This window comes from Rana temporaria, chromosome 2 (assembly GCF_905171775.1).
Source record: "Rana temporaria chromosome 2, aRanTem1.1, whole genome shotgun sequence".
Lineage (NCBI taxonomy): Eukaryota > Metazoa > Chordata > Amphibia > Anura > Ranidae > Rana > Rana temporaria.
The window spans coordinates 102,472,701-102,488,408 of record NC_053490.1 but is presented as its reverse complement, the minus strand read 5'-3'; the positions used below and the strand labels follow the sequence as shown (position 1 = coordinate 102,488,408).

The window sequence follows — 15,708 nt, the reverse complement described above, 5'->3', positions numbered from 1 at the left end:
AGATAGACACCTTCAGTAGGGTTTTGTGAGAGTCACTAATACAGGAAAACTCTCACTACTGGAATCTGAGATCAAAAAAGATAATTGTACATATTGGGTGAGTTGCCTATATCATTACCATTACTTTCCCTGTAAAGATATAGGTCATTTTAGAGATATAGGGGGGAGCGTTACTAAGACTGGAGCACTCAGAATCTGGTGCAGCTGTCCATGGTAGCCAATCAGCCACTGCACATATACAGCCGGGTGGGCGTTTCCTCCTTCTGAGTGGACGTTCAGGAACGCCCTTCAGAAGGAGGGGGATCGCGCGGGCGTGTGCTCACGCATCGGCGCGATTCCGATGCACTCGTGTAACCCAGACACAGCGTATCTCTGATTGGCAGGAGGGCTCTGTAATTGGCCCTCCTGATCACATGATGGCTGTGTCCAATTACAGCCATCATGTGACATAAATAGAGAGTCATTTGCTAGGCAATCAGCTCTCCTCTCCTCACAGGGAAGTTGTCAGTGAGGGGAGCGGATCGCTGCAGACGGCCGGTGATCAGTGAGTAGGAGCTGTTTTTTACAGCTTTTACACACTCCTTACTGGCCCAGTGTGACACAATGTTCCCAGAATAGTGTCCCCATAAGACTGTCACCACACACATGTCCTCACACAGAAAGAAACACCTGTCCGCCACATATGTAAAAGTAAAAATCCATATGTCCCAAAGATCATCTGCACATATATGTCCGTGATCATCTGCGCACATCTGTACATGATCATCTGCGTACATCTGTCCGTGATCACACAAACCAATTATTATACACTTAACTGGATTATTTTTTTTACCAAAGACATGTGGCAAAATACCTTTTGGCTTAAATTTATGACAAAATTTGATTTGATTGGATTTCTTTTAAACATAAAGTAGAAAATATATATATTTGTTTTAAATCCGCTCTTTTTCGCTTATATCGCAAAAAAATCAAAACAGATTTGTGAATAAATACCACCAAAAGAAAGCTCTATTTGTGTGAACAAAACGATAAAAAGTTAATTTTGGGTACAGTGTTGCATGACCGCGCAATTCTCATTGAAATTGCAGGAGCGCTTAAAGCTGATAATTGGCCCGGGAAGGAAAGGGGTGAAAGTGCCCAGTATTGAAGTGGTTAAGCACCGATAAAAAGAAAAAGGAAACTGATTGGTTTAGACGGAGAGCTGCACCAGATTTTGCATATCCAGTTTTAATAAAACAACCCCTATATGTCCAAAAGTTTGTGTAGACATGTCCATTACATTTAGCTATATGACCAAAAGAATGTTGACAACCCACCAAATGATTGAGATCAGGTTTTTCCGTAGCTGAAAGATTCATTTGGTAATAAATGACTTACAAAACCAAATTGCTAGAGTTTGGGTATTACCCTACTCTTTCTCGTGAACATTATAGTGTTCTGTTCAAACACTCAGGTTGTAGGCCAACTTACTCGAACCATCTCAGTGGACTTCTACACTTCCTTCTCTATTTTCCTACTATCCTATCTTATGCATTTTTATTTTTTTGTCTATCCTTTTATTTTTATTTATTTTTATTTTATAACTCATTTTATTTAAACAGTAATAAAGTAATGCTTTACATAATTATACTTCAATATTCCAGGTCCAAGTAAAACAATTTATATGATAGCATTTCCAACTACAGTCATGAATATCTTGATGTAATGATTTATTTACTTTTCTATTTTCTGTTGAGTTTATATCATTTATTTATCTGTACATATAGAGTGGACCATGAAGTTTTTTTTTTCAAACCTGTTGTAAGTTGGATAACTTATTACAACATCTATAACACAAGATTTGTACTTGGATTATCATATTCATTCAATAAAATACTTTGACAAGGAGATCAGGTTTTTCCAGTGAAGGGCACATTTAATGCTACACTATACATTACTAGGACATTTTAGACAACTGTGCATTTCAAACCTTAAAGCAGAGCTCCACCCTAATTACAACAGTAGTTTAATTAGACTGCCGCTATCTAAAATGCTAAAAACGGATGTTTTTGTTTTCTAAATATGTACAGTACCTGTACATTAGTGAGCCTTCCGGTCTGCATCGTTGCAGGAATTTCTCGGGCATTGCGTCACTTCCCGTTCGATGCAGTGCACTCTGGGAGCTTCTCTCCATAGCTCCCTGTGTTCACTGCGCAGCTGTGATATCAAATATCACGCTATTTCTTTGCTGTTGTCATGGCAACACAGACGCTCCCGCCTCTCCTCCCCATTGCTCATGCGCGAGATCGAGTGGTGGATGCTGGGACATCAGCATCCACCCGAACAAGGAAGTGCCTGCTTGTGGGCTTATGCCCACAGTTAAAATGGCAACTGAACAGAACGGAGAATATAAGTACATATTTCACACAGAATGGCAGCGGAGCGGCCGCGGAACACCAAAAACGTGAGTTAACAAAATAACTGGCATTAACCATTTAAATAGCCCTAAAAAAAAAAAACGTTTTTGCGTGGGAGATCCGCTTTAATACAAGTTTAGAGAGGCCATTTTCTGTTCCAGCATGACTGTATAAAGACAGGGTTCAACACTTTGTAATGAATCTGAATGCTGATTGTGAGTCAGGTCTTCTCTAATATCTTTATCTAACCTCACTAATACTTTTTTTGGGTGAATGTACACAAATTCCCACCAACACACTAAAAAAAATTCTGCAAAGCCTTCTGAGATGGGTAGAGGCTGTTATAGCCACAAAGGGGCAGCCAACTCCATATTAATGTCCCTGGTTTGATGATTAGAGGTCCACAAACCTATGGCCACATAGTGTATTATATATTAAAAACTTCCCTTTACCCTAAATGTACCCTATACACCACTAGTTCACTCTAACGTCTAGCTTCAGCTTGTTCAATTAAGCTTTGACAATGAAACCTGGAAGCTGATTGGTTTCTATGCAGAGCTCCACCAGATTGTGCATGCTCCGGTTTTAGTAAATCAACTCCATAGGGAAGAATTGAATACAGCATTTACATTGCATTTCTGGCAGGATGGTCCCTTTAAAATGCTCTGTGCCAAATTCCTAGAATTCTTGAGACTGGGGAAAGGGGGTGGGGGGTTTATCCCAGATGTTAACAGTCAAATTCCCCACCAGGTCCGCCTGCCTTGTGATTGACAGCAGACTGCAGTGGGTAAATTGCATAGCTGCTATTGGACTGAAGAGTGTATAATGAGAAAATGACATAAACAAGAGGTCACTTTCAGTGAAAACCACACACATTGATCCAGACATATAGGCAGCTGAAGTTGTAGGCAAATTATGCTTTTATCTGTACAAGTTAAGTGTGACCCCAACCCAGTGGTGTAATTAGGTTTTGTGCTGCCCCCTAATTTAAATATGACCCACCCCTTCCTGACAAGATCACACCCCTTACTGTAAACCACATCCGTTCCTCTTTAGGTTCCACCTTTTCTTCCTAGAGCTCTATCTCTTCCTCTCTGTACATTAAAAGTTATATAAGACCCCAAACCCATCCTTTGCACTTGAAAGCATTCAAAATGCCAAGATTGGCGTTTTTGATTTTTGTTGGTTTCCAGGTAAACCTGAAGTGATGTCATGATATAGTTTCCAGTTTATCATAGCTGAGACTGATTAAAGCCGATTCTGTCTTTGTTCGGATCTCTGGACAGCTGGCGGACATGCTGGCTGGTTGCTCTGGTCTCCCAGTGGGACAGGGGAGCCCGTGGGAGGTGGGGAGATGTCCCTTCCCGCTGCTAGTAATAACACCTGAGTGGCTGCTTAGCCTCATTGGTTGTCATTACAGCAGAGCTGACCATCGGCTCTAAAAAATGGTACCCGGGTGATGCCTGCAGCTGCAAGCATCTCTCCAGTACAACCATTTGAAATCAAATGACGTACAGGTATGTGATTTTTCAGCAAGTGGTTAAGCTAAAAAACAATTAAGTGTGTATATATATATATATATATATATATATATATATATATATATATATATATGTATATATTATAAACATATGCCCATTATAAAACATTTAATGATTTAATAACTACAATAATTAACAATGAATGAAAATGAATGAAATTCAGTTTTGAGATAATACCAAGTTTTGACATGGATATCATAATATGTATTGCCCATTAATTGTACAGTATGTTTTTCGAGGAGAAATATTTATACTACTGATCGTAAGATATTATTTGGGACTTTGTTTTAGTTAAATTAGGACCTGCTCGCCTATATGTGCTTTACCAATATGTCACTGAATGAATGAATGAAGAACTTATATAGCGCGGCACATGCGAACTAAATCGCCTCTGGGCGCTTGTTGTTCCTGTCTCTTTTGGTATCAAAAGAGATCAGTTTTGATCTTTCTCCTGAATGCTAAATAGTTTTCCTCCAACCGAATGCTGGTTGGTAAAGCGTTCCATAGTCTGGGACCTTGGACCGCGAATCTTCTTTCTCCTTTGGCTTTTGGGATTTGGAGCAGGTTTTGGTTGGTGGATCGCAGAATGCGATTGGAGTTGTGAGCTTTTATTTTATCGCATAGATAATGGGGGGCCTTCCCATGAATACATCTATGCGTTAGACAGAGTGCTTTAAAAGTGATTCTGTCTTTTACTGGCAACCAGTGAAGGGTTCTCAGTGAAGGTGAAATAGATTCCCAGGGTTTTTTCCCAGTAACTAGTCTGGCAGCCGTATTTTGAACGACTTGCAGACGAGCGATTTGGTACTTTGGGAGACCGAGGTAGAGGGCGTTTGCATAATCCAATCTGGAGTTTACAATTGCTCCCACCACGGTCGATATGTCTTCTTTGGGAATAAAAGGAGTGAGTTTGCGTAGTAGTCGCAGCAGATGGTGAGATCCGCTGACCACTGACACTATTTGTGCGTCCATTGTCATGTAGGAGTCGAAGATGACCCCGAGACTTTTGACTTTGGCGCTAGGGGTGATGATTTTGCCCAGAATGGGCGGGGGCGTCCAAGTTGTTGCAGGTTGATTCATACGCTTGGCGTGAAACAGGAGAAGTTCTGTTTTCGCTCCATTGAGTTTAAGATAACTCTTTGTCATCCAGTTCTCTATCAAAGAGAGGCATGTCTCTAGATTGAGATGGATTAGTAAGATTACTCCTATTTTGTAAGATATTGGATTAGTAGGATTAATCACTGGATTAGTAAGATTACTCCTATTTTGTAAAATATTGGGGCATGTGTTTGCCGCCACTGATTGTAATCATAGGATTATTTCACTTGATTGTACAAAGACTAGGAAGTGAAATAATCAGAGGCAGCAAACACAAGTCCACATATCTTACAAGATAGGAGTAATCTTACTAAGCCAGTCACATATTGAGATAGCACATATAGGTGAGCAGGTCCAAAATATTATTGCATCATATACAATTAAAAGTCTTAATTGTATATGATGCAATACAATATGCTAGCTCAAGGATGTTTAAAAAAATAAAATTATTTTGAAATAGTGCATGCCTGATGCCATTGCCATACCTGGGGGCTTCCCTCTTCTCTTCTCTGCGCTATTGACACAGAGCCCCTGGGAGCAGTGGGAGGAAGTTACATATTGTAACTTCCTACATAGGATGCCATGGAGGATGGTAGGTGGAGCATTAGGCTGCAGTGTTAAGACCTGCCAGTACCACACTTAGTAGGCCAGCAGCAGTGTGGCCACTTTATGGGGGCACCAGAACGATTTGCCTCCTGGACCCTGCCCCTCCGACCCAGTCTGCCCCATAAGGGGCAAGCTGGTCGGCGGAGATTATTTTCGTGTGGAGGAGGCCTTTTTTTCCGCGCGTGGGGGGGGGGGGGGTGGTTTCTTTTTTGCCGCCTGCAAAGTGCCGCCCTAGGCCTGGGCCTTGTTGGCCTAGGTCAAGATACAGTGTTGCCGCCACCCCCACCTAGTCTAAGCCAAAGTCCCTTTCAGTCTTAATTTAAAAATTTTAATCCAAAATTCAGCAAATCCCTTATACTGCAATAGGCAGTGGATAGGGATGTTTACATGCCATAGCTGAGATGTTTGTCTTCGTGCCCGTGGCAAAGTTAACCTGACATGCAGTGCTAACCCTACACATTTAAGTAAATTGGGAAGTGCTGCAACCAACCAACCCGCAACTGCATGCAATGCACACAATTGTGGTGCGTTTGTCAGCAAAAATGGGATTAAAACAGGCAGTGAGGAGGCATCACATCGCTTCCTCAATGCCTGTCAGTAGCCTCTGGAGCGCAATTTGAACTCAGATTGGGTTTCAGAGGCAATGGAGATTTCGACGCATGTCTGAATCTACCCTTACAGCTCTTTAACATACAAATACTCCCACATTTGTGTCTTAAAAGGCCCCACTAAAAATTACTTGTGCTACCTTTTTATATTTCTCACAGAAAGATTCCAAAAGATCATAGGGTAAAAAAAAAAAACACAAAAAGGGGTAAACAGCACAAATTTTTTTAAGTCAGGCCAGTCTAAGGATTATTGGCCCAGATTCACAAAAGAGATACGACGGCGTTTCTCTGAAACGCCGTCGTATCTCTCAGAGTATCTATGCGACTGATTCATAGAATCAGTTACGCATAGATAGCCCTTAGATCCGACAGGTGTAATTGTTTTACACTGTCGGATCTTAGGATGCAATACCGCGGCCGCCGCTGGGGGGAGTTTGCGTCGTAAACCAGCGTCGGGTATGCAAATTAGTAGTTACGGCGATCCACGACGGTTTTTCGCGTTCGCTACGTCGCTGCTAGTCTAGTTTCCCGTCGCAAAGTTAGTCGTTGTTTTAGGTGCCCTAACTTTACACAGCCCACGTATGTGCTGTATAAAGTATGGCCGTTGTTCCCGCGTCGAAATTTAAAAAAATTTTGTTCTTGCGTAAGACGTCCGGAAATACGAAATTACACTACGCACGTCGCCGTTCGAAAAAATGACATCACTTCGCGCAAAGCACGGCGGGAATTTCAAAACAGAGCATGCGCAGTAGGTCCGGCGCGGGAGCGCGCCTAATTTAAATGGCACACGCCCCTTTGAATTACGCGGGCTTACGCCGGAGGCCGCCGGCGTAAGTTTTCATGCAAGTGCTTGGTGAATCAGGCACTTGCGATGAAAACTTGCGGCGGTGTAACGTATGGTTACGGCGCCGCAGTTCTATGTGAATCTGGGCCATTGTTACTGCACTCGGTTCACAAAGCTCCGAAACACATACTACTGTCTGCAAGAATCTCTGAGGGTCGCACAGTGAATGCTAAAGAGTCGCAGACTGGGAACCAGGGATATTATGGATTTAATGCATTATGGATTCTCCTGTGAACCCAAGGCAAGTTGAATGTTCTCGACTCCCTGAGTTCACCAGATGAGAGCAAGGATTTAATTGCTGGATCATGGAAAGGGCGATTAGTGCTTTAGGTGTGTTTTTTTTTATTGGAAGGGGGAGTATGAATTATGGTTTATAGCATGTCAACTTGTATATATTGCACTGGGAAGTGTCTGTGTCTCAGTTTAGTCTCTAGAGTGTCTATCAATCCTCTATTTTTGCCTATTTTCATTATACATCCTGTTTAGGTGCCCAGGTTTTGAACAGCAGTATTTTAATTTTACAATAAACCTACAACAAAAACTAACAAATACAGAACAGTAATCTCAAAATGCAAATACTGATTACTACTACTGCAACCCAGTACAGCTTTACAATGACATTTTCTAGTCAATTCATACTTACTTGGAAGTTGTCCTGTCTGGATTGGTCCACCTGCAAATGAAAAAGTCTGTAATAAGGAAAATGTTCTACTGTGGGACATGTAGACAGAGTTTAGAAGCAGAAAAGTCATAATTGTGTTACCTGCGATCCTGCGGGTCCGCACTGCAGTATGTTACACTGCATATAGGATAATGCCTTCTAAAGAAGACCCTGTAAGATACAAACACATTGCAGGACTGTAAGGAGCTGGAGGGCACACTGTGTACAGCAGTGGTTCTAAACTCCTGTCCTCAGTACCCAATAACAGGCCAGAATTTAAGTATTACCTTGGGGAGATGCAGACTAGAATACTGCAGTCACTGAGAAGCAAATGATATCACCTGTGATGCATTTTAGTTATCTTGCAACCCTGGCCTGTTAGTGGGTCCTGAGGACAGGAGTTAGGAGCCATTTGTGTAGAGCAGTGATGGCGAACCTTCGCATCCCAGATGTTTTGGAACTACATTTCCCATGATGCTCAACTTCACCTCAAAGTGCATAAGCATCATGGGAAATGTAGTTCTAAAACATCTGGGGTGCCAAGGTTCGCCATCACTGGTGTAGAGGAAGGCAGCCACTAGATGATACTCACTTGCGCTGGCTGTCAGTCAATGTGATACCCTGGTCAGACACCTTGAAATGGACATTTGTTGCACTAGATCTTGGTGGGGTCAGGATGGCAGTGGAGGCCTTAGAAATGGCCTGAGGACCTGTCAAAGATTCAGTATCTACAGAGCCAAGATAGAGGACACTGCAGGCTGGAGGGAGAGAAACACACACATGTTACACAGAGATAATTGTGTTAGACACTTTTATTTTCATTTTAAGGCAATAGGATTGTGACCTGCTTCACCCAGAAACAATTGCATTACTTATCGTTTTTTTTTTATTATTCTGTATTTAAGGCAATACAAAGTATACAGCCACAGAACAGAATCTTTCACGCATGGCTCAAACTGAATTGCGTACACAACAATAATGCACAATTCATCAACCAATCATCAAAGAAGATCATTATTATGCATGTGAAGATACAAATTAGTAATAGAAAATTGGTGGGGTAAAAAATCACATAAGACAATGGCAGAGACTTCCTGTGCCTGCAAAAAGTTCGTATTCTATTCCTCTCCAAAAATTTCCAGTTTTTGGACAAAGCTAAAAAAAAGAGAGAGAAGGAAAGGGAAAGAAGAGAGAGAAAAAAAAGGGTGGGAGAAAATCAGAGGCTAGAGAACATGGACAATTATGTGCCAGCTATATGCACTTTGTAAATTTAAATGGTCTATAAAGGCACTTAATATTCCAATCCAGAAATAGAAGCCCTCCCCCATTTCCTTTAGGTCAACCCTGGGTTGTGGGGCATGCAGCATCTCTTGATTATGCATGTCATGCCTTTGGCCTACAAGGAAATACAGTAATATCTTCTGGAATTCAAATATCGTCTACTAGATGCCCCTCTTAACAAAGAACTGTTGATGGGCAATGTTCTATGGTAATGTACATTTCCTGTCGTGTTATTGAAAACTGTCTTCACTTCCTATCACACTTTTATCTTTTCCACTGGACAGTTCACATAGAGTCAGCTAAGCCTGCACCACATGTTTCCTATGTCCCGATCTCCTAAGGAAGCATTGTTGGTATGATAAAGACTGTCTATATGCCTAGTAGACATTTGTTTGTGTTCATATAATTCTTATATGTTCATTTATTTGTTTATCTCTAGTTTCACCATTATTCATACGCATCTTATATGGCCACAATCTGTTCATCGTAATAAAGATACAAAGTTACAGACAGTCTGGTTATTTAGGATGCAAGGTTTGAGCTACATATAGGCCAGGGGCAAACGTGTATCAAGAACAGAACAATGCAGAAGAGCATGTCGAATCCATCCAAGGGTAACAGGTATTGCAACATTTTTCCTCCCTATTATATAGAGTGCATTACTTCTCTTTTTAATAATTACATAGTTACATAGTTAGTCTGTTTGAAAAAATACACAACTCCATCCAATTCAACCAATACCCCCCGTGCTAGTTTCTTAGTTTCTCCAGAGTGGGGAGAGGGGCGGGGCTGTAATACAGGAGATGTCCAGATCACCCGGGTGACAACATAAGAAGGAGAACTAATGCAGACGCCACATCCAATGATTGGTAACATGCAAAATCTGACATTTCTGGTGTTGGGGTCACTGAGGGGGGGGAGGCGGGGTTTGGTTTGGTTGTGTTTAGGTAAAATGATAAAAAATAACTTTTGTTTTTCATTTGGATGGAGTATAGGAAGGGTTAGACTCCTCTGTCAGGTGTACCCAGAGGGGAGATTTCCTCTCACTTGCCGTTCCATAACCAAAACAAAAAGTTAGAGGAAATCCCCAGATGTCACCAGTGTCCCAATTGGAAGATTTCCCCTCTATTCCTGTTCTAGTGACACCCAAAATTTAGGATTTATCTGTCACTCTCAGTAAATATAGAGGAGGGACACAAACAGTAATGACAGGGGGGACATCCCCTCCATCTAACACTGTCAGGGTGTCACCAAAAAGCAGTGACCTCCCCTCCACCAAACAAAAACCGACACCCTGTCTGCCAATTTATTCATCTGTCCTCAGTGAGGGGAGCCAGACTCCAGGAGGGCAACTCAGTCCTCCCCCACACCATGTTCGGGGAGAGAACTACATCTGGACAGGAAGCAAGCGATCTCCGGTACACAGAGCGGGGGGGAACCCTGGTAACCCCCTCTCCCAGTCCCTAACACTTACTAATGATGATAATCATTATATTACTAGTAACGCGCATAGCAGTGGAAATTTTACCCAAAAGATTGTTCTAAGTTACACAATCTGGTAATGCAAAGATGGCTTATCAAAAATGTTTTTAACATACCGGCACCTTGTCGCAGTAAGTCGGCTGCTGTGCTCATGTTAGTGGGAACTACAACATCAGATGTCTGTTCAGTCAGATCTATACATAGGATAGATTTGAATAAAATTGGTTAAATGTAAATTATGGAAAGTCACATTAAAATGATCAATAGACCTGTAGATAAAGGGAAAGTTTCACTTTTCCTGTTAAATTCAATCTTGGCAAAGAAAAAAAACAGCAGGTAAGTTTGGAGTGAAAGCGGGGCCAAATATGACTGATATAATAAGCCACTGGGGCCTGTACCTTGGGATCCACTAATTGTTCAGATGTGAGGTTTTCACTGAAGGTAATTATTATTATTATTATTAATATTATTATTATACATGTTTTATATAGCGCCAACAGTTTACGCAGCGTTTTATCAATCATATGGGGGACAGCACAATTACAGTACAGTTCAAAACAGAAGGTACAGTAGGGCCCTGCTCGTAGAGCTTAAATTCTGAAGGGAGGGGATGGTACAAAAGGTAATAGCTGAAGAGAATGATTTGATAGGGGTGGCTCAGGGACAGTTGTTAGGTGGGTGTGGGATAGGCTTCCCAGCATAAATGAGTTTTCAGGGATCTCCTAAAGGTGGACAGGGTAGGGGTTGATCGGACATACCGGGGTAGGGAGTTCCAGAGGATGGGAGAAGCTCTGGAGAAGTCCTAAAGGCAAGCATGGGAGGAGGTAACAAGAAACTAGAGAGCAGGAGGTCCCGGGAGGACTGGAGGGGACGATTTGGGCAATATCTCCAATCATTCCTATTTTCATTATATGCCCCGTTTGATATACTGATCAGTCATCACTTTGTGACCACCCATCTAATATTGAGTAGGCCCTGACCTGTCACGCTTAAATCGTGGCCTTTCACTTACCTTTATCAGGAATGCGCAGCCTACAGGGCAGGGACAGAGGTGTTATCGAATGCTGTGATACCAGCGCTGACAGGCTTCCTAATAAAACATAGAGACCATCTTTAATCAAACTGTTAGCACACGTTACTAGTCATTAGTTTATACTATACACACGAGTATGATGTCCACAGACATGGTATTATTAAAGTGGAGGTTCACCCTAAAACAATTATCTAACATTACATCCAGCATACTAAGGACATGTACAGTATGCAGGTATTTTTTTTTCCACCGTATATACCGTTATATTGTTATTTTCCCCCCGGCTTCCGGGTTCTGATTCCCGGCGGGACTGGGCGTTCCTATCCCTGGGTTAGATGATTGACGTCTGGTGAAAAACTTCCCATGGCGCATAAGGCGCATCACTAGTTTGACGTAAATACCCGACCTGCAAATCGGCGCTATACGGCGCCTGTGCCCGCCGAGTAGAGCTGACTGCGCAGGCGCCATATAGAGCCGACTCGCAGGTCGTCTATTTATGGAAAACTGGTGATGCGCCTTGTGCGCCATGGAAAGTTTTTCACCAGAAGTCAATCATCTAACCCAGGGATAGGAACGCCCAGTCCCGCGAGAATCAGAACCCTAAAGCCAGGTGGAAAATAACAATGTAACGGTATGTACGGCGAAGAAAAAAAAAACCTGTATACTGTACTTGTCCTTAGTATGCTGGATGTAATGTTTTAGGGTGAACCTCCACTTTAAGCACCTATAAAGCAAAAGCTCATCTAGAACCAATGATAATTGTTTTAGGGTGAACCTCCACTTTAAGCACCTATAAAGCAAAAGCTCGTCTAGAACCAATGCACTAACAGAATTCACCAGGTCTGGGTGTGACTAGAATATCCTCAATATAAATGATCATCTCTTCAGAACACTTGCCATGTGTATGTTCAGTGTGTAAAAATAATCATAAACAATCATTCTTGAATTTTTATAGTTTGTCACCATGGCCATACATTGTAACATGATGGAGATTTTTCATCATTTGAAAACTAACACAAAAAGTTTGTATGGTAGTCATTTGCGTCACTATAATAATCCTTTTCAATACACAAAAGGTAAAAAAAAAAGTCTACAAAATAAACGGGTCTGCCCTCTTTACCTTGGTTTTTAGTTAGTACATTGTCTATTGATAATATATTCTTGTAAATTCTGGACAAATTTGAATTACGAGAGCATGTAAATGGACATTGCAACCTGGGGATGGGACTTCCTGTACTAAAGTTATCCTCTATACAGGTAACACTATCTCTTCAGTTTTAGAATCCAAGAAGAATATGATTCTGAGGCCCCGTACACACGACCAGTTTCCTCGGCAGAATTCAGCTTCCGACCGAGTTTCTGGCTGAATTCTGCCGAGGAAACTGGTCGTGTGTACACTTTCGGCCGAGGAAGCCGACGAGGAGCTCGGCGAGGAAATAGAGAACATGTTCTCTATTTCCTCGTTGTTCTATGGGAGCTCTCGTCCCGCCGAGCTCCTCGGCGGCTTCAGGGCTGAACTGGCCGAGGAACTCGATGTGTTTGGCACGTCGAGTTCCTCGGCCGTGTGTACGAGGCTTAAGCGAATTTTCTGCTATTGTTTAGGGTATAAGGGTTATTATGCCTACACATTATCCACTGTACTTCTGTCAAAAATGTAATTAAAAAAACTAACTGGAAGCAAAAATAAATGTATCTGTGCTTTGCTACCAAACAAAAAGCAGACATGTTGGAACCAGTGTCCTAAAGCAGGGGCCTCCAAACGTTCAAACAAAGGGCCAGTTTATTGTCCTTTAGACTTTAGGGGGGCTGGACTGTGGCCAGTGGCAGTGTATATTTTCCTTGCATCAGTGGGAGTAAACATCACCACATTTGGTATTTGGTATTGCCCCATTTTTTATGTCAGTGGGAGAAATGGTGCCCCATTGTTGATGTCAGTTGGTAGAATAGTATCTCTTATCAGTGGGAGAAATAGTGTCCCAAGGCCTGGATAAAGGCAAGAAAATGGTCACATTCGGCCCCTGGGCCGGTGTTTTGAGACCACAGTCCTAAAGGTAATATATCACAAAGTGAAATACCTCTGTAAGAAGCTACAGTTGGGCCTGCCCATTATCTGCCAAAATAGTCAAGCCTCAGCGTTCACTCCATCTAACATCCAACGGAGCAAAAGTTAGCATTCCAAGCGATGCGGTCCTCCTTGAGCAGGGACACTCCAAAGCATTATAAGGAAATAAAGGAGGGCGCAAACGCCTAGTGCATTACCTCCAACAGTATACATTTTATTAAAAAGCCAAAAATATACTCAAAACCTAAGGAAATAACTAACATATACTACCACAACTACAACATAAGCTCTGAGAAAGGGGGCTTTTCTTCCGAAACGTATTCGATTTCCAACTACAGTGATCTAGTATCCACCATGTTGGAGTTTTTCTTGTATATGCTTGTGTTTTTGGCTTTTTAATAAATTGTAAATTGTATGGTGTTGGATGTAATGCACAAGGCATTTGCACCCTCCTTTATTTCCTTATACTGGCCATTATCTGACTTGCAGATTGTATACCAGCTATATGACAGTGAAGCTGAACAGCTTCACTCTTGGTGGTACTACTGTCCTGTAACTTATGTGTACAACCCAGGAGTTAAGAGAATTGCAGCTTCCATCTAAGGCCCCTTTCACACTTGTGCAACTTTTCCTGCGACTTTGGACATCAGAGTCTCATGACAAGTCATACACCATGATTCCCAATGATAACCATTCATATCTGTGCGACATCAAGTCGCACCAACTTCAAAGTAGTCCCTGTACTACTTTGGTCCGACTTTAGTCCATAGACCTCAAGTTTACACAGACATTCCCTGAAATCGCGTAAAAATTGCATCAAAATTGTGACCGCAAAATTGCGTCAAAATTGCAGCAGTGTAAAAGGGGCCTAAGGCTTTTCATATAATTTCATTTTGCTTGATCACAGTTACCCTTTTAATAGTTGGAAGTCTTTCTGTACATGCTTAGCAGAATTATGGACATTCCTGCACTTGCTGTCGACCAACATGGCATTTCCACTTCCAATCCCTGGCTTGTGATGTTCCACCCTCCATAAGGTGGCCATATGTCTCCTGTACATAGTTGAGAGTATTCAACACCACCACAATGTTTTACTGCTTTCCCTAGGATGAGTAGTAACTTGAAGGGTCCAGGATGAGAAAACCGAATCATGTCGCCCAAAAGCTTGTCATACGCTCTCCATTTTGTGTTGATTTCTGCGCGATTCGATCAGATTTTTTATTCTTTTAAATAAGTGAGCCACATCTGTATTTTTTATCATACCCAAATTATGATCACATGTTAATAAATTGATCTTTTTTTATGTACTGATTTGACATCTTTGAAAAGTATTATTTTTCGATTAAACCTTGAGAGAATCAACTGAAAGTGTTTGAAAAATGCATTTTTTTTTCAATTTTTCATAGATATGAACAAACTAATGAATGATTGGACTGAAGGAGCATGGGTGCTATTAGAGGATGTCGCCTGAGACAGAAATCTTAGCGTGCCTCAATATGCTGCATATTATAGTCTGCAGGGAATGTGCAGAATACGAGAGCCCCACCGTGGTCTATATCAACCCATGTCTGAGCCACAAACATCCCATCCAGCCACAGAAGCAGGAATGGTGGGAAGGGAGCAGAACAGCCCATGTAGACTCTACTGAGAAATATGAGGCAAGACAAAAACCTCTACAACTCCAAAAATTATAAATGGATGGCCCTGTCTGCACCGCAAGTAACATAACTCATCTATACGGGCAAGCAGGACTGATTAACTGCTGAACAAAAACCTCAATTCCTACACCAAGGACAAATGAAAACACGGCAGCTTATTAAATGGGCCTTCCAATGAAATGCATACTATAACAGATTTGGGTAAATTTTATATTTTTAAAGCTAATATATTTTAAAACTACTGTTTATATATGAACCTAAAGCTCCACCTGCTGGCTGGCTGTGGAAATGTAAATATATGTAGGCAGTATTTTACATTTAGCTGCCTAATAAAAAAGAAAAAAAAAGAAGAAACAATGAGGTTGATTTACTAAAACTGGGGTGTAAAATATGGTTCAGCTGGGCATGGTGGCTAATCAGCTTCTAATTTCAGCTTGT

At 41.6% G+C, this 15,708-nt stretch overlaps 1 protein-coding gene across 1 annotated transcript in view; it reads right to left on the bottom strand.

Moving 5' to 3' along the window:
• The window catches only part of TNS2 (tensin 2), a 272,141-nt gene that overhangs the window by 2,948 nt on the left and 253,485 nt on the right, over window positions 1-15,708 (bottom strand). The window contains 5 exon segments of the mRNA XM_040340630.1: window positions 7,737-7,766; window positions 7,857-7,925; window positions 8,347-8,512; window positions 10,634-10,711; window positions 11,530-11,607. Coding sequence (XP_040196564.1) covers window positions 7,737-7,766; window positions 7,857-7,925; window positions 8,347-8,512; window positions 10,634-10,711; window positions 11,530-11,607 — 421 coding nt within the window.